Below are 21,075 nucleotides of genomic sequence, written 5' to 3'. Positions count from 1 at the left end.
ATCTCAGCTCACTCCAACCTCCACCTCCTAGGTTCAAGTGATTCTCACGTTTCAGCCTCCTGAGTAGCTGGGACTATAGGTGCGTGCCACCACGCCCGGCTAATTTTTGTATTTTTAGTAGAGACAAGGTTTCACTATGTTGGCCAGGCTGGTCTCGAATTCCCGACCTCAGGTTATCCAGCCACCTTGGCCTCCCAAAGTGCTGGGATTACAGGTGTGAGCCACTGTGCCCGGCCAAACTATCTGGATTTTTTTAACCAGAAACATTAAAATTTTTTGCTTAATTATAAAAGGTAAGTTATGGCCTAACTATCTGGATTTTTTAACCAGAAACATGAAAAATGTGTTGCTTAATTATGAAAGGTAAATTAAGAACTTACACAAGTATTTTCTAAGAGCGGCAGAGTACAACATAGTAGAATTAGTCCCTGCATTTCTTTTTCTAGTCAGATTGCTTATTTCTACTCAACTATCTTCAAGAAGATGAGAAATGGGCTGACTGCAGGAAAACTGCCTTTATGAATCCCAAGGCACATTCTGACCTTACTATTTTGCAAATTCACAAATAATCATAGCGAAACACTTACCGGCAATGAGGACATTGAGCTCTCTGCTCTGTCAGCCAGCGCTAAGGGGTCAAAAGATTAGATTTTGATTAGAAAACACCATTACTTTATTTACATATATATATAAAATAATACAAATCTAATGAGTTTTAAGCACTCTCTAGTGCTTAATTTTAGAGATACTTACAGAAATAACAGGCAATCTACTGTCTCCTTCACACTGTCATCCTCATAGGGATAAACTTTTAAAGGGACTGAACTCAATGCAAAATAGCTGTTAAAAGGCTACTCTCACACAGGAAAAGGAACAATTCCAGGACTAGCTGATTCTCACAGGGAACGTGTATATAATCTTACTATTGCCTTATAATAATGACTGCCTCCTTTGCACTCAAAAATAAACCATAGTGATGACTTATTTCTATCTAGTTTATTACTGAATTTATTTTTTAAAAAGCTAATTCAAAAAAAGGGAAGCTAATTCTGAGTTACATAAATTATAGACATGTAAATTAAACCTAAAAAAATGAATAAGCAATAGAGCACAACTTTTAAGTCTTAAAACAGTTTCATAGGGCCAGGCGCGGTGTCTCATGCCTATAATCCCAGCACTTTGGGAGGCCAAGCTGGGCAGATCGCCTGAGGTCAGCAGATGGAGACCAGCCTGGCCAACATGGTGAAACCCTGTCTCTACTAAAAATACAAAAATTAGCCAGGAATGGTGGCAGGCGCCTGTAATCCCAGCTACTCAGGAGGCTGAGGCAGGAGAATCGCTTGAACCAGGGAGGCGGAGGTTGCAGTGAGCTGAGATCCTGCCACTGCACTCTAGCCTGGGCGACAGAGCAAGATTCTGTCTCAAAACAAAACAAAACAAAAAATACGGTTTCATAGTTCAGTAATTGAAGCTTCTAGATATCTTGGTTTCCTCATAATTACAAAAAGGTTTTAGAAGAGAATAATGTCTCTACTAAACCAAAAATTATATTAATAATTGATTAGGAAACTGAGAGCAATCTTATACCATATGGAAGGAGATGTTAAGATTTTCTGACTAGTTTTCAGGAAACAACAGGTTTATAATAAAAAAAAACTTTATGTTTTAGTTGTCTGATAAATAGGTTCAGAGGTAAATAACTATGATCCTATACCAACGTACTCCCAATATCTGTTATTTGTTTATCTCTTTCTACTTTTTAAAATGAACATGAGCTTTAACTTGATGCCAAATAATTAATTTAGAAATAAAATTCCCAAGGAAACCTTAAAGGACAGTAAAAGACTTAAAATGATAGGAAGCAAGGTACTTCAGAGCAAAGAAAATAAAGCTGAAAGTAAAAGCATACAAAGCACGCCTGTAATCCCAGCACTTTGGGAGGCTGAGGTGGGCAGATCATGAGGTCAGGAGTTCGAGACCAGCCTGGCCAACATAGTGAAATCTCGTCTCTACTAAAAATACAAATTTAGCCAGGTGTGGTGGTGCAAGCCTGTAGCCCCAGCTACTTGGGAGGCTGAGGCAGGAGAATTGCTTGAACTAGGAGGTAGAGGCTGCAGGGCGCCGAGATCGCGCCACTGCACCGTACAGCCTGGGTGACACAGCGTCACTCTGTCTCAAAAAATAAAAATAAAAATAAAGTAAAAATCCTACGGAAAAGGATTCCTCCATTCTTAATAACCTTGAACATTATTATTACCTTGGTCTCTAGGCAAAAACGAAATCTGGGTCAGGTTTCTTCCCCTGAAACAATGACATGACCATGCCACTCTTCTGTTTAAAGTCATAGCTCCTCTCCAGAACCGGTCTCATGAACTCCTCTCCAGAACTGGTCTCATAAACTCCTTTCCAGAACTGGCCCTATGACCCAGCAAGGTTATGTCTTTACATGTTTCCTCTCTCTGCCTAAGATATTCTTTAAAATCTTTCTTCGTCTGGGTTACTCCTACTCATTATTTAGATTTCAGTTCATAAGCTGCTTTCTCCAAAAAGCGTTCCCTGACACTCTGCAGACTATTTTAGATACAATTGCCATGCTCTGCCACAGCAACCTACACTTCCCCCCTCAGAAACATTATTATGACAACTTATTTGTTGATCTTCTCTGTCCTGCTAGATTATAAACCTTACAAAGACTGGGACTATGATAGGGAGTAACCAAATCATATGTTTAAATGTCCCCCTCCCTCCCAGTCAAAACAGGCTTACTGCTGCACTATGTAACACTGTTGACATCTGTGCATTTGCTTATATTGGCCCTCCCTCCATGTCCTCTCTCTGGATCATGGAAATGTCACTGGATCAAGTCCATAAAATTTCCTGCCTTTCCCAGGCTACATTGAGCTTTACATTCTCTGAATATTTGTGGCATATTTATCTTGTATTCCACAATCTAATTTATTTATTTATTTTTTGAGACAGAGTCTCACTCCCTCACCCAGGCTCAAGTGCAGCGGTGCCATCTCAACTCACTGCAACCTCTGCCTCCCAGGTTCAAGCAATTCTCGTGCCTCAGCCTCCCGAGTAGCTGGGATTACAGGCATGCATCGCCGCACCCAGATGGTTTCTGCATTTTTGTTAGAGACGGGGTTTTCCTATGTTGGCTAGGCTGGTCTCCAGCTCCGACCTCAAATGATCCGCCCACCTGAGCCTCCCAAAGTGCTGGGATTACAGGCATACAGGCATGAGATTACTCAGCCTCCACAATCTAATTTAATTACAAAATAAATATGACAATGTTAATACTCTGAGAAAAACAATGTTTCTCTCAAACCAAACCAACCAACCAGTGGTACAATATTAATGCATAATGTTAAATATGTTTAGAGCATTCCCCCTCATTCAATTTAAAAATTATAAACATAAAATAAAATTAAAATTAAAAATTATTTTCTCTCCATCATTAAACTGGAAGAATCACAATCTTTAGATCTGTGTCTGATTCCCAGCTCTGGCACTTACGGACCACATGACATTGGACAAGTGACTGAGCTCGTCTCCTCATATGCAACAAGAGAATCAACATACCTACCCTGGAAAACTGCTGTAACGGTTAGAGAAGCTGTTAGCAATAAATACTAAGTATATAAGATAATCTTTAAAAAAATGGCTGCTAACATTTATAGTTCAATTACTACTGGATGTGAGGAAAAAGGACGATTAAAGTGAACTAGGTTTTTGGATAAAAAACTAGGTTCCTGACTGGAAAAGAAACAGATTTGGCATGGAAAAAATAAAAAAACACCTCTTATAGAGATAATATATTTGAAATGCATACTACAAGTCCAAACGAGGGTAGTTAGATACTAGAGGCAGGAAAAAGGCCAAGACTGAAAAGATAAAGTTGTGAAGTATAAGTCTAGAGGTAGTGTTAAAAGTCATGGACCAGTCAAATGTGGTGGCTCACACCTTTAATCCCAGCACTTCGGCAGGCCAAGGTGGGAGGATTGCTTAAGGCCAGGAGGTCCAGACCAGTCTAGGTCACACAGCAAGATACCATCTCTACAATAAACTTAAAAATTAGCCAGGCATGGTGGGCATGCCTGTAGTCCCAGCTACTCCTCAGGAGGCTGAGGTGGGAGGATGAATTGAATCCAGAGGTCGGGGCTGCAGTGAGCCATGATCATGCCACTGTCTCTAGCCTGGATAACAGAGCAAGACTCAGTCTCTTTAAAAAAAAAAAAAAATCCATAGACCATGAAGTTACTAGGAGGATAGTATAGCTATTACGGCTAAAATACCAAAGAAGATAATGTTTCAAGAAAAACAGATAAAGTAATTTGTGCTGACGCTCTGAGAAGGAAAGATAAGGCCAATGAAATGTTCACTGGATTTAGCAAAATTGAGTCTACACCCTGTAGGAGCTATGTGAGTAGTGTGGAGGGAAATAAAATCAAGTTAGAATGGGCTGAAGGGTAAGTAGACGGCGAGGTTGCAGAGATATGGAGTGGAAAACACTCATTTAAATAGTTTTAGCTATAAGAGAAAACAGGCAGTAAATAGGAAATTTGTTAACAAAGAACCTTTATTCCCAAATAGCTCAAAATTGCAAGGAAACCAGGAGGCAGATCACAGAGGATCTCAGATGCCTTGTGAAAACATACAAAATTTCCTACATCCCCTAATGTATTGTTTGAGGCAAACTATATATACATACAAAAACATGCTAAATACTGTCTGGGTTTTTTGTTTTTGAGACAAGTCACACTCTGTCGCTCACGCAGGAGTGCAGTGGCCCAAACACAGCTCACTGCAGCCTCAACCTCTTGGTCTCAAGAGGTCCTCCCACCTGACCCTCAGAAGTAGCTGGGGCTACAGATGTGCCCACTACATCCAGCTAATTTTTTAATTTTTGCAGAGATGGGATCCTGCCATGTTGCTCAGGCTGGTCTTGAAGTCCTGGGCTCAAACAATCCTCCGCCTTTGGCCTCCCAAAGTGCTGGGACTACAGGGATGAGCCACGGCGCCCAACCTAAAATAGTTTCTTACAAACATCTATACCACTAAACTACAACCAAAGTCCACTTCTTACGGCGTGTCTACCAGAGAAAGGGAAAAGCAGTCCCTTTGTTCATCTCCAAAAACTTGTAAGAATGAGTAATTATCATAAAGATTGTATATATTAATTATCTAGTATACAGAACTAAATAAGCCAGATGGTAAATAAAATTACTGTTAGTGTAACAGCAGACCAAAAAGAGAGAGTTTTAAAAAAAACATCAGCCAGGCATGGTGGCTCACGCCTGTAATCCCAACACTTTGGGAGGCCGAGGTGGGTGGATCACCTGGGGTCTGGAGTTCGAGACCAGCCTGGGAAACATGGTGAAACCCCAACTCTACTAAAAATATAAAAATTAGTCAGGCATGGTGGTGGTTGCCTGCAATCCCAGCTACTCGGGAGGCTGAGGCAGGACAATCGCTTGAACCCAGGAAGCGAAGGTTACAGTGAGCTGAGATTGTGCCACTGCACTACAGCCTGGCTGACAGTGAGACTGTCTCAAAAAAAAAAAAAAAAAAAAACAACTTTGTTACAGAAAACAAGCTCTTTGAGAAACATTAATTACAGCAATCATTAAAAATCTTAGATCATGGGTTCATGATTGATTAAATATTACTTCCAACACCTAATCCTGCATTTGAAATTAATTTAAAATACAAATATTTATTAAATTCCTTCCATTTCTTCAGAATATACTCAGAGATATCACTATTGACACGCACTGTGTATCATCATTCATAATGCTATGTGAAAAATTTTAATGTATATATATTGCTCTGGGAGTTTAAGACGTTTACTAGAGAAACTGTGCTAGGTAAATCCTCAACAAAATCCTAATAAAACTAATTCAACAGCATATTTAAAAGACTATACACTGTAGCCAAGTGGGATTTATTCCTAGAATACAAAGATGGTTCAACTATAAAAATCATTCAATGTAATAAACCACTTCATGGAAAACCCCCACTACGATCATCTCAATTATACAGAAAAGGCATCTGACAAAATCCAATATCCTTTCATGACAAAAATACTCAATAGACAGAAATAGAAGGGAACTTCCTCAACTTGATAAAGGCCATATATAAAAACTCATAAAAATCATAGTCAACGATTCAAAGGCTTTAACTCTTCCCCTTAAGATCAGGAAAAATTCCCCTTAAGATCAGGAAAAAGACAAGGATGCCAGCTTTTACAATCTCTATTCAACATAATACAGGTACTAAAAATTCCAGCCACAGTACTTAGGCAAAATAAAGAAATAAAAAGTATCCTAATTAAAAAAGAAGTGAAATTATCTTTTGCAGACAACATGATCTTATCTGTAAAAATCCCTAACGAGTCTACAAAATATTGTTAAAGCTAATAAATGCAGCAGTTACAGGATACAAAATAAACACACAAAAAACACTGGCATTTCTATAAGCTTGCAATGAACAATCAAAAAAGGAAATTAAGAAAATAACACATTTGCAACAGCATCAAAAGGAATAAAATGCTTAGGAAAAAAACGAAGCAAGCATTTGAAAGACATACACGGAGGCTGAGTGTGGTAGCTCACACCTATAATCCCAGCACTGGGAGGCCAAGACAAGAGGACTGCTTGAACCCAGGAAGTTGAGGCTGCAGTGAGCCATAATCACATCACTGCACTCCAGCCTGGGTGACAGCAAGATCCTGTCTCAAAAAAATAAAAAAGAAAAAGAAAGAAAGACTTATACATGCCAAACTACAATACACTGCTGAAAGAAGTTAGAGAAGTCCTAAATAAATGGAAAGACACCCATGTTCAAGGATCGTAAGATTTAATATTTTTAGGACAGCAATACTACTCAAAGGCATGTACAGAATCAATGTAATCCCTACTAAAACTCCAATGGTGCTTTTTCATATTGGTAGAAAAATGCATTTAAAATTCACATGGAATCTCAAGGGATGCCAAATAGCTAAAACTATCTTGAAAAAGACAAAGTTGGAGGACCCACACTAATTTCAAAACTTACTACAAAGCTACAGTAATCAAAGCAGTGTGGTACTACCATAAGAACAGAAATAGAGACTAACAGAACAGAATACAGAGGTAGAAATAAACACAAATATTTTATGATTCCATGTATATGAGGTACTTAAAACGGTCAGTGTAAAGATAGAAGGTAGAATAGGGGTTAACGGGGCTAGAGGGAAGAGAATAAGGAGAATTTATCAAGTACAGAGTTTCAGTTTGGGATGATGAAAAGGTACTAAAGGTGGATAGTGGTGATGGCTGCACAACAATGTGAATGTACTTAATGCCACTAAACTGTACTCTTAAAAATACAGTTAAAATCGTAAATGTGACTGAGCCAAGTGGCTCACATCTGTAATCCTAGCACTTGGGAGGCCAAGGCAGGCAGATCACTTGAGCCCAGGAGTCTGAGGCCAACTTGGTCAACAAAGTAAAACCCTGTCTCTACAAAAAATAAAAAAATTAACCAGGCACAATGGCACACACTTGTGGTCCCAGCTACTCAAGAGTGTGAAGCAGGCCAACTGCTCAAGCCCAAGAGATTGAGGCTGCAGTGAGCCATGACTGTGTCACTGAGCTCCAACGTGGGTAACAGAGTGAGACACTGTCTCATTTAAAAAAAAAAGGGTTAATCTTACATTAGGTATATTTTACCACAATTAAAAAAAAAAAAAAGTTAAAACAGAATACCATATGATCTAGCAATTTCACTCCTAGATATATATTCAAAAGAAATGAAAGCAGGAACTCAAAACAGATAACTGTTAACAACAGAACTATTAACAATACCCAAAAGGTGAAAACAACCCAAGTGTATATCAAGAGATAAAAATGGATAAATAGGCTGGGCGCGGTGGCTCAATGCCTGTAATCTCAGCACTTTGGGAGGTCAAGGAGGGTGGATCACCAGGTCAAGAGATCAACACCATCCTGGCCAACATGGTGAAACCCCATCTCTACTAAAAACACAAAAATTAGCTGGGTGTGGTGGCACGCGCCTGTAGTCCCAGCTACTTAGGAGGCTGAGGCTGGAGACTCACTCGAACCTGGGAGAGAGGCGGAGGGTGCAGTGAGCCGAGATCGCGCCACTGCACTCCAGCTCCAGCCTGGCGACACAGCAAGACACTGTCTTAAAAAAAAAAAAAAAAAGGATAAACGAAAGGTGGTATATAGTCATGTGTCACATAAAGATGTATGGGTAAATGATGGACCGCATATACTACAGTAGTCTCATAAGATTAGAATGGAGCTGCCCTACATAGGTGTACTATTTTTTATCTTTTATACTGTATTTTTAATATACCTTTTCTATGTTTACTTATGTTTATTTTCTTTTTAATGGGTACAGACTTTCTGTTTGGGGTGATGAAAGGTTTTGGAAACAGCGATACGGTTGTACAACATCATGGATGTAATTAAAGACACTGAACTGTACCCTTAAATATGGGTAAAATGGAAATTTTGTTATATTTATTTAGCACAAAATGGGGGGCACTGAACAGACCCCTTACCAAAGACAACATATGGATGGTAAATAACTCCTGGAAAAGATGCTAACATCATTACTCAACAGAGAAACGCTAACTAAAACAAGGAGATACCTCTAAGAATGGCTACATACCCCGAGAATGGCTAAAATTCACAAAACCGAACATACCAACTGCTAGTATTAATGTGGAGGAATTGGAACTCTCATTCACTGCTGGTGAGAATGTAAAATTATAAAACTATTTCCTTTTTTTTCTCTGAGACAGAGTTTTGCTCTTGTTGCCCAGGCTGGAGTACAATGGCACGATCTCGGCTCGCTGCAACCTCCACCTTCGGATTCAAGAGATTCTCCTGCCTCAGCCTCCCGAGTAACTGGGATTACAGGCATGAACCACCACGCCTGGTTAATTTTGTATTTTTATTAGAGACAGGGTTTTCCATGTTGTTCAAGCTGGTCTCGAACTCCCGAATTCAGGTGATCCGCCCGCTTCGGTCTCCCAATCCTTTTTTTAATTTAACCTTCATCCCTCTTCTCCTCTCCCTCTTTTGAAGTCCCTGGTGTCTAGCATTTCCCCCTTTATGTCCACGTATGTTGTTGTTTAGCTCTCAGATATAAGTATTTTAGAAGATAGCTGGGCAATTTTCAAAATGTTAAACACACATCTACCATATAATCTCTATCCATTCCATTTCTAATTACTTACCCAAGAGAAAAGAAAGCTTCTTGTACACAAATGTTCGCAGCAATTTTCACTGTAATAGCAAAAACTGTAAACATGCCATATGTCCATCAATAGACAAATGCATAAACAAATTGTGGTAAATACATACAATGGAATACTACTTAGCAATAAAAAGGAATACTACTGATACACACAGTATTTTTGCTGAGTGAAAAAAGCCAGATCCCTAAGAGTACGTATTGTATGATTTTCATTTGTGTAAAATTCCGGAGCATGCAAACTTATCTTTTTCCTCTTTTTCCATCCCCCTTATCTCTGAAGCAAACCTATCTATTGTGACAGAAAGCAGATCAGTGGTTGCCTGGGGACAAGGTAAGTAGAGGGAGGAATTACCAAGAGGCACAAGGAAAGTTTTGGGGATGACAGATACATTCACTAACTTGGCTGCAGTGATAGTCTCACAAGAGGATATATATGTCAAAACTGTACACTTGGCCAGGCGCAGTGACTCACATCTATAATCCTAGCACTTTGGGGGGCTGAGGTGGGTAGATCACTTGAGGTCAGGAGTTTGAGACCAACCTGACCAACATGGTGAAACCCTGTTTCTGCTAAAAATACAAAATTAGCCAGGCGTGGTGATGCATGCCTATAATCCCAGCTGCTTGGAAGGCTGAGGCAGGAGAATCACTTGAACCCAGGAGATGGAGGTTGCAGTAAGGGGAGATCGCATCATTGCACTCCAGGCTGGGCAACAAGAGCGAAACGCCATCTCAAAAAAAAAAAAAAAAAAGAACAAAACAAACAAAAAACTGTACACTTTAAATATGTGTAGTTTATTGTATGTCAATTATACCTAATAAAAAATGACTGGCTTGAAAACAAGTAGGCAAACAATATTTGCTGAATGAATGAACAAGTGATCAGTGCATTCAGGAACCAAGACAGCCCTAGAAAGAAAGGTCAGAACCAGATCTGGACGGTCTGAACACAAGGCTAACACTCTTGGACTTTATCCTTTATGTAATAAATTTCTGAGGCTTCTGGGAAAAAAAAGACACCAATGAAAAATATTAATATAGCAGCAGGACAGAAAATGGACTGGAAATAAGAAAAGACTCAAACCTGAGAGATCAGATAGAAAGTAATTAAATAATCTAAGCATGAGGTAACCAATGTTCATACTTCTCTATTAGCATGCTAATGATAAAAATAGAAAAGGTAAGACAAACATAAGTGAAACCGGGAGATAATAACTAATTGCACTTAAAAATCATTGGTATAGCCCAGGCGCGGTGGCTCATGCTAGTAATTCCAGCACTTTGAGAGGCCAAGGAGGGCAGATGAGTTGAGGTCAGTAGTTCAAGACCAGCCTGGGCAACACAGTGAAACCCCAACTCTACCAAAAAAAAAAAAAAATATATATATATATATATATATACACACACACACACACACACACACACACACACAAACACACACACAAACAGCTGGGCATGGTGGAGTGCACCTATACTCCCAGCAACTCGAGAGGCTGAGGCAGGAGAATCGCTTGAACCTGAGAGGCGGAGGTTGCAGTGACCCGAGATCACGCCACTGCACTATAGCCTGGGCAACAGAGCGAGACTCCATCTCAAAAAAATAAAAATAAAAAATAAAAAAATCATTGTATAAAGTTTCCAGTTTGACTGGCAGAACAGAACAAAAAGAATGAACTTAGAGTTGGTTTGAGAAAATAACACAAATAATTTGATCTTCAACAAAGTTCAAGATGCTAGAAGGACAACAAGACAAGACATCCACAAGTTAGTGCTGAAGGAACAGATTTAGGAGCCATGCACAGAGATGATAGCTAAAGCTGCTAAAGTAAATAAAATTTCCCAAAGTAGATGAATACTCCCAGAAACCTCAGAGTAGAGAACGAAGCAACAAGATCTTAAGAAATTAAGAAATAAATGCATTTAAGGGGCAGGAGGAAGAAGATGTAATAATGAAAAAATACAGAATCAATGAGGCATAAGGTAACAACTAAACACCATAAGCATATGGGACCTTCATCGAAAAAATCAGCCCAGATCCAGATTCTACCACTTAATTAACTATAGTAATGGAGGTCAATTACTTAATCTCTCTAGCATCAGTTTCACTGTTTATTAAAACATAGGTAAGTGTTAATGTGTATTAGTTGCTATTTTAACAACTCAACACCTTACAAACAAGTAGATACAGTATTTTATAATTTCTTAATTACTTCTTAGGTTATCTCATTTAATGCCACAACCACACTGTAAAGCAAATCCTATCTGAATTCTACAGCTAAGGAAAGAAGGCCAAGAAAGATCGAATCTCTTAGTTTTAGGAGTATGAGAACTAACATCATATTTAACTTGGTCTTCTGCACATGGTGCAGTGACAAAGAAAAGGCTATAGAGTTCTTGAACTTAATGGGTTCAAGTCCAGTACCATCAATTGTGAGCTGTGTGACTAGAAAAAAATGATTTAAGTGTTACCAATACTACTCTTGACAAAGGCATATTTATCTTCCTTAGGCAAGAATAAGGAAACAGAAATTTTCCTTTTTTTTTTTTTTTTTTTGAGATGAAGTCTCGCTCTGTCGCCAGGTTGGAGTGCAGTGGCTCACTGCAACCTCTGCCTCCTGGGTTCAAGTGATTCTCTTGTCTCAGCCTCTTGAGTAGCTGGGACTACAGGTACATGCCACCATGCCCGGCTAATTTTTGTATTTTTAGTAGAGACAGGGTTTCAACATATTGGTCAGGCTGGTCTTGAACTCCTGACCTCAGGTGATCCACCCACCTCACCCTCCCAAAATGCTGGGATTACAGGCGTGAGCTACCGCGCCCAGCCGAAACAGAAAGTTTGAGGTGAAGAGCATGTGAACTCTTTGATTTTCTCAGGAAAATAATTGAAGAGGAATGTGAACAAGGCAGTTTTCAATTGTGCTCTGTAGATGTGCTATTGGACGTTGGCACACACAACCAAACTTCCTCATAATGTTTTTTTGTTTTTTTGAGACACAGTCTCGCTCTGTCGCCCAGGCTGGAGTGCACTGGCGTGATCTCGGCTCACTGCAACCTCTGCCTCCTAGGTTCAAGCAATTCTCCTGCCTCAGCCTCCTCAGTAGCTGGGATTACAGGCACACACCACCACACTCGGCTAATTTTTGTATTTTTAGTAGACGGGGTTTCACCATGTTAATCAGGCTGGTCTCGAACTCCTGACCCCGTGATCCGCCCGCCTCGGCCTCCCAAAGTGCTGGGATTACAGGCCTGGGCCACCACTCCCAGCCAACATTCAAATTTTGTTTTGTTTTTTTTTTTTTGAGACGAAGTCTCACTTTGTCACCAGGCTAGAGTGCAGTGGCACTATCTCGGCTCACTGCAATCTCTGCCCTCCCAGGTTCAAGTGATTCTCCTGCTTCAGCCTCCTGGGTAGCTGGGACACAGGCGCATGCCACCAGACCCAGCTAATTTTTGTATTTTTAGTAGAGACAGGGTTTCACCATGTTGGCCAGGATGGTCTCCATCTCTTTTTTTTTTTTTTTTTTTTTGAGACAGAGTCTCACTCTGTCGCAGAGGCTGGAGTGCAGTGGCTGGATCTCAGCTCACTGCAAGCTCCGCCTCCCGGGTTTACCGCCATTCTCCTGCCTCAGCCTCCCGAGTAGCTGGGACTACAGGCGCCCGCCACCTCGCCCGGCTAGCTTTTTGTATTTTTAGTAGAGACGGGGTTTCACCGTGTTAGCCAGGATGGTCTTGATCTCCTAACCTTGTGATCCGCCCGTCTCAGCCTCCCAAAGTGCTGGGATTACAGGCTTGAGCCACCGCGCCCGGCCAAGTCTCGATCTCTTGACGTTGTCATCCACCCATCTCGGACTCCCAAAGTGCCAACACTCAAGTTTTAAAGCCACTAGATTATATTTATCTCTACAGTGTCTTGCAACTGTTTAAGATTAAACACTTTTTCTCCATCTTACTCACCAAACGCATATAAACTAGTAATCTTCTGAGCCCCACAGCACTTCTTTAGTGTCTCTTTATGACACCACACATTCTTCAATATAAACATTCTAAACTCCATTCCGTCAATTAGATTTAGGCTATTTGTCTAATCTACAATTTTTCATTTACCTTAGTATTCCTCAACCCCAAGCACAATGCAAGCAAGCACTTTAGGGCAAAAAAATGTAAAATAAAAAGATAACGGAAATGGTTAATCCCTACAATATATACTATATATACTAGTTACATGTAAAAAGAAATACAACTTACCCTAATACAGCTGAAACAACACAGCTTGGAGCAATGAGGACACAGGCGTGCATCCCGCAATTTCTCCATACAAATGAAACATCGGAAAACCTCAGCAATGCTCTGAAAACAATAAAAGATGTAAGATCCATCAGTTTAGGCTACTGAATCAAGAGTAAAAGGCAAGCTCAAAACAACTCAACATTTACATTTATTTTGGGCTGATACCTCTATTTTAACTATATTCCATATCAGGATTTGGTTGGTCAAGGTCCAGAGTACCTCAAAATATCTGGAAAATGTACTTCCATTTTTCTAAGCTTCATGATGATTCTATTCTAAGGAAAATATAGGAAATGCAAACACAGACTTATGCAGAAAAATTTTCACTGAAGCAGTAATTATAATGGCAAGAATCTAGGTACAGCCCAAATGTCCAAATATTAAGTAAATTACGGCAGTTACACAAAGATTACAGTCACTAGAAATGGTTCTTCATCTAATGATACAGAAAAATGCATATAATGTACAACAGCAAGGAAAAAAGGCCCAGGCACAATGGTTCATGACTGTAATCCCAGCACTTTGGGAGGCCGATGCAGGTGGATCACTTGAGGCCGGGAGTTCAAGACCAGTCTGGCCAAAATGGTGAAATCCCGTCTCTACTAAAAATACAAAAATTAGCCGGGCGTGGTGGTGTGCGCCTGTAATCCCAGCTACTCAGGAGGCTGAGGCAGGAGAATCGCTTGAACCTGGGAGGCGGAGGTTGCATTGAGCTGAGAGGGTGCCACTGCACTCCAGACTGGGTGACAGAGTGAGACTCAGTCTCAAAAAAAAAAAAAAAGGAAAAAAGGCAGACTATATGACTGAATACACAACATGAACTTTTTAACTTTTTCTGCAATTTCCCCAAAAGGTATAAACTGATTTTATAATTTAGAGGAAAAAGAAGTTTAAAAAGACACTTATCCTAAAGGCAGTGTACTGTGACCCAGAAAAAAATGAATTAAGAACCCAGAAATCTGAATTGCTGCCCTGATGTTAAAACCGACTAGCTACTTATTTGAACCTGAGATTCTGCCCCAATTGAAAATGCTGACGGTAGTTCAAAGCAATATTGGGAACAACAACAAAAATATGTAAATACAAGAAACAGTATTATCTTTGCAAGTCTCAGTTTAATCAATTTAGGAAGTAACTGAAAAGTTTTTAACAAGAAAAAAGATACAATTAAACGTATTCTTACTGTATTGTATACTTTGTTTTTATAGTACTGACATTTACTTTCACTCCATTCTAGAATTAAACCCTCCTAAAACCAAGATAAGTTTACAAAACCTTTATAATACTTTACATGAGGAATTAAGGAGAAAATTACTCGTGAATCTCATCATGACTCTGTAGGGTCAGAAAGAACCTGGGAGATGCAGATTCTGTAACCTGCAACGGGGTGGACAACAAGACTACAGAATGACTAGTTTCAAGTGGAATATCCATAACATGGTTACCTCTTACTAAAAAGCAAGGATTTCCTATTTCAGTATCTGAAAGGTTCAAAATTTGATAATGATTATACAATTAAGTTCAATAAACAATCTTTTAAAAAATATTCCTAGCCTTTACTTACATATCCTATATATCCCAACTATTTTAACTCACCGCTTACAAGAATCAGTTATAAAAACAACAGTTTGTTCTGGAAACTACACATGAGATAATATATGCTGATTCAATCTAGGAAGGAAGGGCAGAAGCTTGCAAAATGTGTCACTGAGAGGGAAAGATGATTATCCATTGGGAAGGAGATTTAGATCAGCTCAAGAACTCGCAAGGACTGGTGGCGAGTGGCAGGGTACGTCCATTTGATGAATCTGCAGTTTTGCTCGGAACAGGATGCAGTTTGTAAATACCCGGTGGGGATGAGTACCTGTGCCAAGACATCCTTGAAAACTCCAGGATACGCACCACCTGACTGCGGAACAGTGAGCACAAGACACCCGGAGCGCTGCAGAATGAGAACGGCGTCCTTGGTACAGGGCCAGCCCTCTCCACAGCGGCAGGGGTGTGGGGTAGGGGTGCCCTACCGGAGGGAGGACATGGGCACGGCTCCCCGAATAAAAACCGCTCATCGGGTGGGGGCGGGGACTAACCACCACCCTCACAACCCCCTCACCTCCACGCTCTGTTCATCCATTGCCTCCAGCTCTCGGCGAGGCCGTTGGCGACCCGCGGGCTCCGTAGTCTGACCTCAGGCGCTAGCCCGAGGTCGCCAGATCAAATCACCGAGAGAAGCCCGGCGCCCACGTCAGGGGGCTCCGACAACCGCCCCACCTGCGTGCCCCATCGCTTTAGGTCCAGCACCGACTACCCGCATTTCGCCATTTTTACCGGCGCGCCCGCCCCCGGGCGCAGAGGTAAGGCGAGCAGTGGCCGCCGCTCCTTTCTCCGGGCTCACCCGCCGGCCAGCAGCCGCGAGGGAATCTCGGCCCACGTGACGCGGGCGCGCGCGTATCGAACCGCCGCTGGAGTTTGGCGAAGAAGGCGCCGCAGAGAATTCGCAAACACCAACCGTAACCAGGACAGCTGGGGGCGCGGCGGCGAGAGAAGCCGCGAAGCGCATGCGCTTAGGACGCTGCGGGAGGAAAAGGGAGGGGAGGAGCGTGGAAGGTTCGCCTAGTTCCCGCGTTGCGGGGCGCACACGAGACTTGGCGACTCGCTGCCTCAGGGTTGCGTGCCTCCGGCCCCAGCCTGCGTAGGCGGTCTGAGTGTGGGGCTCAGCTACGCCCCGCCCACCTCGGCGGAGGGCGGGGCCCCACGTCTCTCAAACTTGCGCGCCAAAGACGGAGCCACCTGGCGCACTAGTGGAAAGCGCAGTCTTCGGAGCCACACCCCTGGGTATTCGGACTTTGAGATTTTAGGGTGGGGCCCAGGCCATCCGCGTTTTCACCCAATATTGTGTGTGATTCGGTAGCAGGTGGTCTGTGGTCCGCACTTTGAGAAACCCTGGTGCACAGGGTTAGTGGTTAGTGGTTCTCTCTGGAAGAAAGAGTCTGAGGTTTGTAGGACTTGGGTTCCACCTACCAAAGCAAATTGAGTTAGAAGGCTCCAGACTGTGAAGCCTGAAGAGGTGTCATTTCTCATTTCGGTGGTGAGTGGACGGGACCACACACTGTGAAGACTTCATTCCCACATCCCACACTTCATTCTTGCCGCATAAGTAAGTTGTCGCAGTGGGACTATTGAAAGGGTATCAGCGATATTCATCTTTCCTATAAATGGGATCTGCTTTCTACAATTTCCTGCCAGAAGAGATGTGTAAAGATTGCAAGAATTGAAGGTGTGTGAGACAAAGAGGGCACATCAAATTCATAATTTGAGTTTAATTGTTCCTGTATTTATTGCAAACAACTAATTATACTTAACCGACCTGGAGTGCACATGTAGAGAATCACTAATAATCAAGAAACAAGTTCTTGCATTTAGGCTTATAGGTGGTGGGTAGCAACAATTTATTTTAACTACGTGGGTCATGAACAAGATATAATTTAGAAAGATTAATCTGAGACTGAAAAATGCTTTCAGTAAGAATTATTTGTGGTCTTTGAACTACATGGAGCTGATGGTTGTATAACGCTATTTTTACGAAAATGCCCTCAGTTGTACATTTTAAAATGGTTGATGGTTAATTTTATGTTATGACAATTTTACTTAAAATATTATAGAATGCAATGCGAGGCCGGGCGTAGTGGCTCATGCCTGTAATCCCAGCACTTTGGGAGGCCGAGGCGGGCGGATCACCTGAGGTTGGGAGTTCGAGACCAGCCTGACCAACATGGAGAAACCCCGTCTCTACTAAAAATACAAAATTAGCCGGGTGTGGTGGCGCATGCCTGTAATCCCAGCTACTAGGGAGGCTGAGGCAGGAGAATCGCTTGAACCTGGGAGGCGGAGGTTGCGATGAGCTGAGATCGCGCCATTGAACTCCAGCCTGAGCAACAAGAGTGAAACTCCATCTCAAAAAAAAAAAAGAATGCAGTGCTGTACTTGGGATTCAGAGTAATGAAAGTGAGTGGGCCTTGCTCTCAAGGAGCAGTATGGAAGACAAATAAGACAAATTGCAATACTTATATGGTAAATAGTAAGATAGATTCTTGTATGTTTGCCGAAGAATCCAAAAATGTTGAAGGACTTATTGCACTAATTCATAATATCGAACAGTTAGAAACCTGTACCACTGATTAGAGGCCGTTGGTTGCAAGCAAAAAGGGGAACTTGAGCAAAATAAATAATTTAGTTGGCAAGATGCTAAACTCACATCGATTGCCAGGCCCTGGGGTTTGGGAGCCAATGGTCTGCTCCATCAGAATCCCTTAAAGGCTGACCTTGCTGCCCTCCCCACAAGAAAAATCTCCTAACTTCATATATATCCTTAAATAACTTAATGTTTTACAACTTGTTATATTATTTGTATAACTTGCTGTTATAGAGCTTAAATGTCTATCAATAAGGAACTGATAAAAATGATTATATATTTAGCTGGGGGCATGGTGGTGCACACCTGTGGTCCCAGCTACTCTGGAGGCTGAGATGGAAGAATCACTTGAGTCCAGGAGTTTGAGGCTGCAGTGATCCAAGATCACGCCACTGCACTATGCCCTGGGCAACAGAGCCAGATCCTGTCTAAAAAAAAAAAAAAAAAAAAAAAAAAAGGTATGCTGTTAAAAAGAAGGGTGGATGTGTGACATAACAAAAATATATTAGAATTGAAGACCGGGCGCAGTGGCTCACGTATCCCAGGACTTTTGGGAAGCTGAGGCTGGCAGATCTCTTGAGCTCAGGAGTTGGAGACCAGCCTGGGCAACATGATGAAACCCAGTTTCTACAAAATATACAAAAATTAGCAGGGGTTGGTGGCATGCACCTGTGGTCTCAGCTACTTGGGAGGCTGAGGCCGGAGGATTGCTTGAGCCCTAGAGGCTACAGTGAGCCATGATAGCGCCACTGCACTCTAGCATGGGTGACAGAGTGAGACCCTGTCTCAAATAAAATAATGAAATTAAAAAAAATTAAGTACAGCAGCAGTACAAGGCACAGTATCAACCTACTTTTGTTGAAAAAATTTTTTAAAATTTCTATACATGTAGAAATGCCTGAAGAAATTATTTGCAGATTACCTCTAGAGAATTTACATGCCTGTTTTTTTTTTGTTGTTGTTGTTGTTTGTTTTTTGGGGTTTTTTTTGAGACAGAGTCTCACTTTGTCACCAAGCCAGGGTACAATGGTGCGATCTCAGCTTACTGCAACCTCCATCTCCTGGGTTCAAGTGACTTCCCTGCCTCAGCCTCCCGAGTAGCTGGGACTACAGGCGCATGCCACCATGCCCAGCTAATTTTTGTATTTTTAGTAGCGGCGGGGTTTCACCATGTTGGCCAGTATGGTCTCGATCTCTTGACCTTGTGATCCTCCCACCTCGACCTCCCAAAGTACTGGGGTTACAGGTGTGAACCACCACGCCCAGCCATGCCTGTGATTTTTAAATTCTTAAACATGTATTATTTATAACTTAAGACATAAAAACACTATAGTCACATAGGATAAAACAATTATAATCCAGACGAGAAACAAAAGATCTAAATTAAGGAGGTGTGAAGATAATGTGGAGGTTGTATACCATGACCATTTTAGAGAGAGAATTGTAGGTTTTATTGACTAAGAAGATAAAGGGATGCAAGTTAGTTATACAGGTTTTAATTTCAGACAACAGAATAGTGGCTATTAACAGTAAAATCAGTAAGTATTCTGGACATGTTTAATTTCAATATTCAGGTAGGGGATTTTATTGGAAATAAGGATCTAGAGCTAGAGGAAGAAGGCTTACTAAATACTGAACCCTGTATTAAAACACTTTACTGTCTTGTTCCTCCAAACATTCTGATACTCAAAAGTTAAGTGATCTGCCCAGGGTCATAGCTAGAATTTAAAACCTGCTACTTACATCTCAGATATGACTCCAAAGCCCAATCTTCATTACAAAACTGCAATACCTGCTTTCCCTCTCCCCCACTTAGCATAGTTTCAGCATTTCCCAGAACATTAACAGTAATAATTTATTGGCAACTTGACCTCTTATTGTATACATCAACATGATTTATTTTCCTACACCTAGTACCAGCCAAATGTGTATGTACATTGCTATCATAAACAACCCTGTGATTAACATCTTTGTATCAAGATCTGCCTCTACTTTGAACAGTTTCCTTATTGCCAATAGTTATTTTAAAATAAATAGTTATTTTAAAGGGAAATTGACACATATAGCACACTCACAAAACTGGCAAGTAGCAGGTAAGTGCTCTTCTAATTTCGTTTCTTAACTTTCATGTAGAATGAACAATTACAGTAATAAAGGCTGAAGGAAAACAAAGGTATTATTGAAATACAACAGGGACAGTCTAAAACAGCCTCAGAAAGCAAGTTCATGCTGCTCAACATTAGCAGGCAAGGGAAATAGGGAAAAAAAATACGCAAAAGTGGCTATCACAGAAAAGCCAGCTTATTACTTTAGGTTTTGTGGGAGACTACAGGTCACATAAAAGCAGTCTCAACAATAATGTGGCCACATGCGCAATCAACATTTACAAAATGAAACTATATATAATGTGTAATACAAATATTTTACCTATACTTTAATTTCCAAAGCTGCATATCGAATGACTGAAATGTACATAAACATTCTTTTATGATAGACCAGAACATCTACATTATCATGACTTAGAAAAAGAAAACAGATGCAAAATAGTGTTGAGACGTTCTTGCCTAAAATTACAAGACTAAGTGTGTGTGTGCATGCGTGTATACATATATTTAAATCATTTTATTCTCCTTTGACCCTTTTGGCTGAACTTTATTCATATATTATCTGCCCTTATAGTCTCTCTCATGAAAGACATCATTATCCAGTCATTGAAGCCAAACCTCCTTCACCAGCCCCCAATCTCTAGACATCAGGGGTTAACAAAACGTCTTCCTAAATTTCTCTGGAATTAAGCTCTTCTCTGTTAGTTTCCTTTCCAGATCCATTTCTTCATAAATCTGGCATGTGAGATTTGAATTGCTCTGCCGCAGTTTTCTCTTCTTTAGTCAGTGGTGACAGCTAGAAAATAAATGATAAAATTTTTATTTCAAACACCTTCAAAGACTGTTAAATCAGTTTAGTTAACTTCTGCATTGTCGACCAATAAATGTTTCCCTAAGCTTATACTATGCATGTAATCACAGATTTAGAAGGGCAAGGGAAAAAACAGATACTTGGCTATTTATATACAAGGTCCTATGATGTTTGAGCTTCTAAAGAACTTGTAATTAAGTTGAAGAAACAAGACCAAAAAATCAAACAATTTAAGGATTATAGCGGAACCAAAGAAGCATGTTTGGATGCCATATTCTAAAAGTACAGTCAACCCTCAGTATTTGTGGGAGATTGGTTCCAGGATAACAAAATCCACAGATGCTTAAGTCCCTTATATGAAATTGTGTAGTATTTGCATAGAAACTGTACACATCCTCCTGTATACTTTA

General features: G+C 40.8%; 2 protein-coding genes across 7 annotated transcripts in view; both read right to left on the bottom strand.

Moving 5' to 3' along the window:
• The window catches only part of TRIM37 (tripartite motif containing 37), a 125,686-nt gene extending 109,578 nt beyond the window's left edge, over positions 1-16,108 (bottom strand). For 4 of the 6 annotated variants that reach the window (XR_004055020.1, XM_030923389.1, XM_030923388.1 and 1 more), the window contains exons 1-4: positions 15,671-15,795; positions 15,425-15,502; positions 13,519-13,620; positions 588-628 (exon numbers count right to left, since the gene is read on the bottom strand). Coding sequence is in view for 4 of the 6 variants with exons in the window: in XM_030923389.1 (XP_030779249.1) it covers positions 588-628; positions 13,519-13,620; positions 15,425-15,502; positions 15,671-15,691 (242 nt within the window). In the remaining 2 variants the exon portion in view is untranslated. Of the gene's footprint in view, positions 1-587; positions 629-13,518; positions 13,621-15,424; positions 15,503-15,670 lie in introns of all 6 variants that reach the window. The other 2 variants (XM_010376828.2, XM_030923391.1) reach the window with 1 other exon arrangement.
• A 3,073-nt stretch (positions 16,109-19,181) lies between these two features.
• Positions 19,182-21,075, bottom strand: part of SKA2 (spindle and kinetochore associated complex subunit 2) — a 43,416-nt gene continuing 41,522 nt past the window's right edge. The window contains exon 4 of the mRNA XM_010376825.2: positions 19,182-20,650. Within this exon, the coding sequence (XP_010375127.1) occupies positions 20,582-20,650 (69 nt within the window). The 3' untranslated portion in view covers positions 19,182-20,581. The remainder of the gene's footprint in view (positions 20,651-21,075) is intronic.

Source organism: Rhinopithecus roxellana, chromosome 19 (genome assembly GCF_007565055.1).
Source record: "Rhinopithecus roxellana isolate Shanxi Qingling chromosome 19, ASM756505v1, whole genome shotgun sequence".
NCBI lineage: Eukaryota > Metazoa > Chordata > Mammalia > Primates > Cercopithecidae > Rhinopithecus > Rhinopithecus roxellana.
Note: the sequence above shows the minus strand (reverse complement) of the source record. Positions and strands in the feature narration are given on the sequence as shown.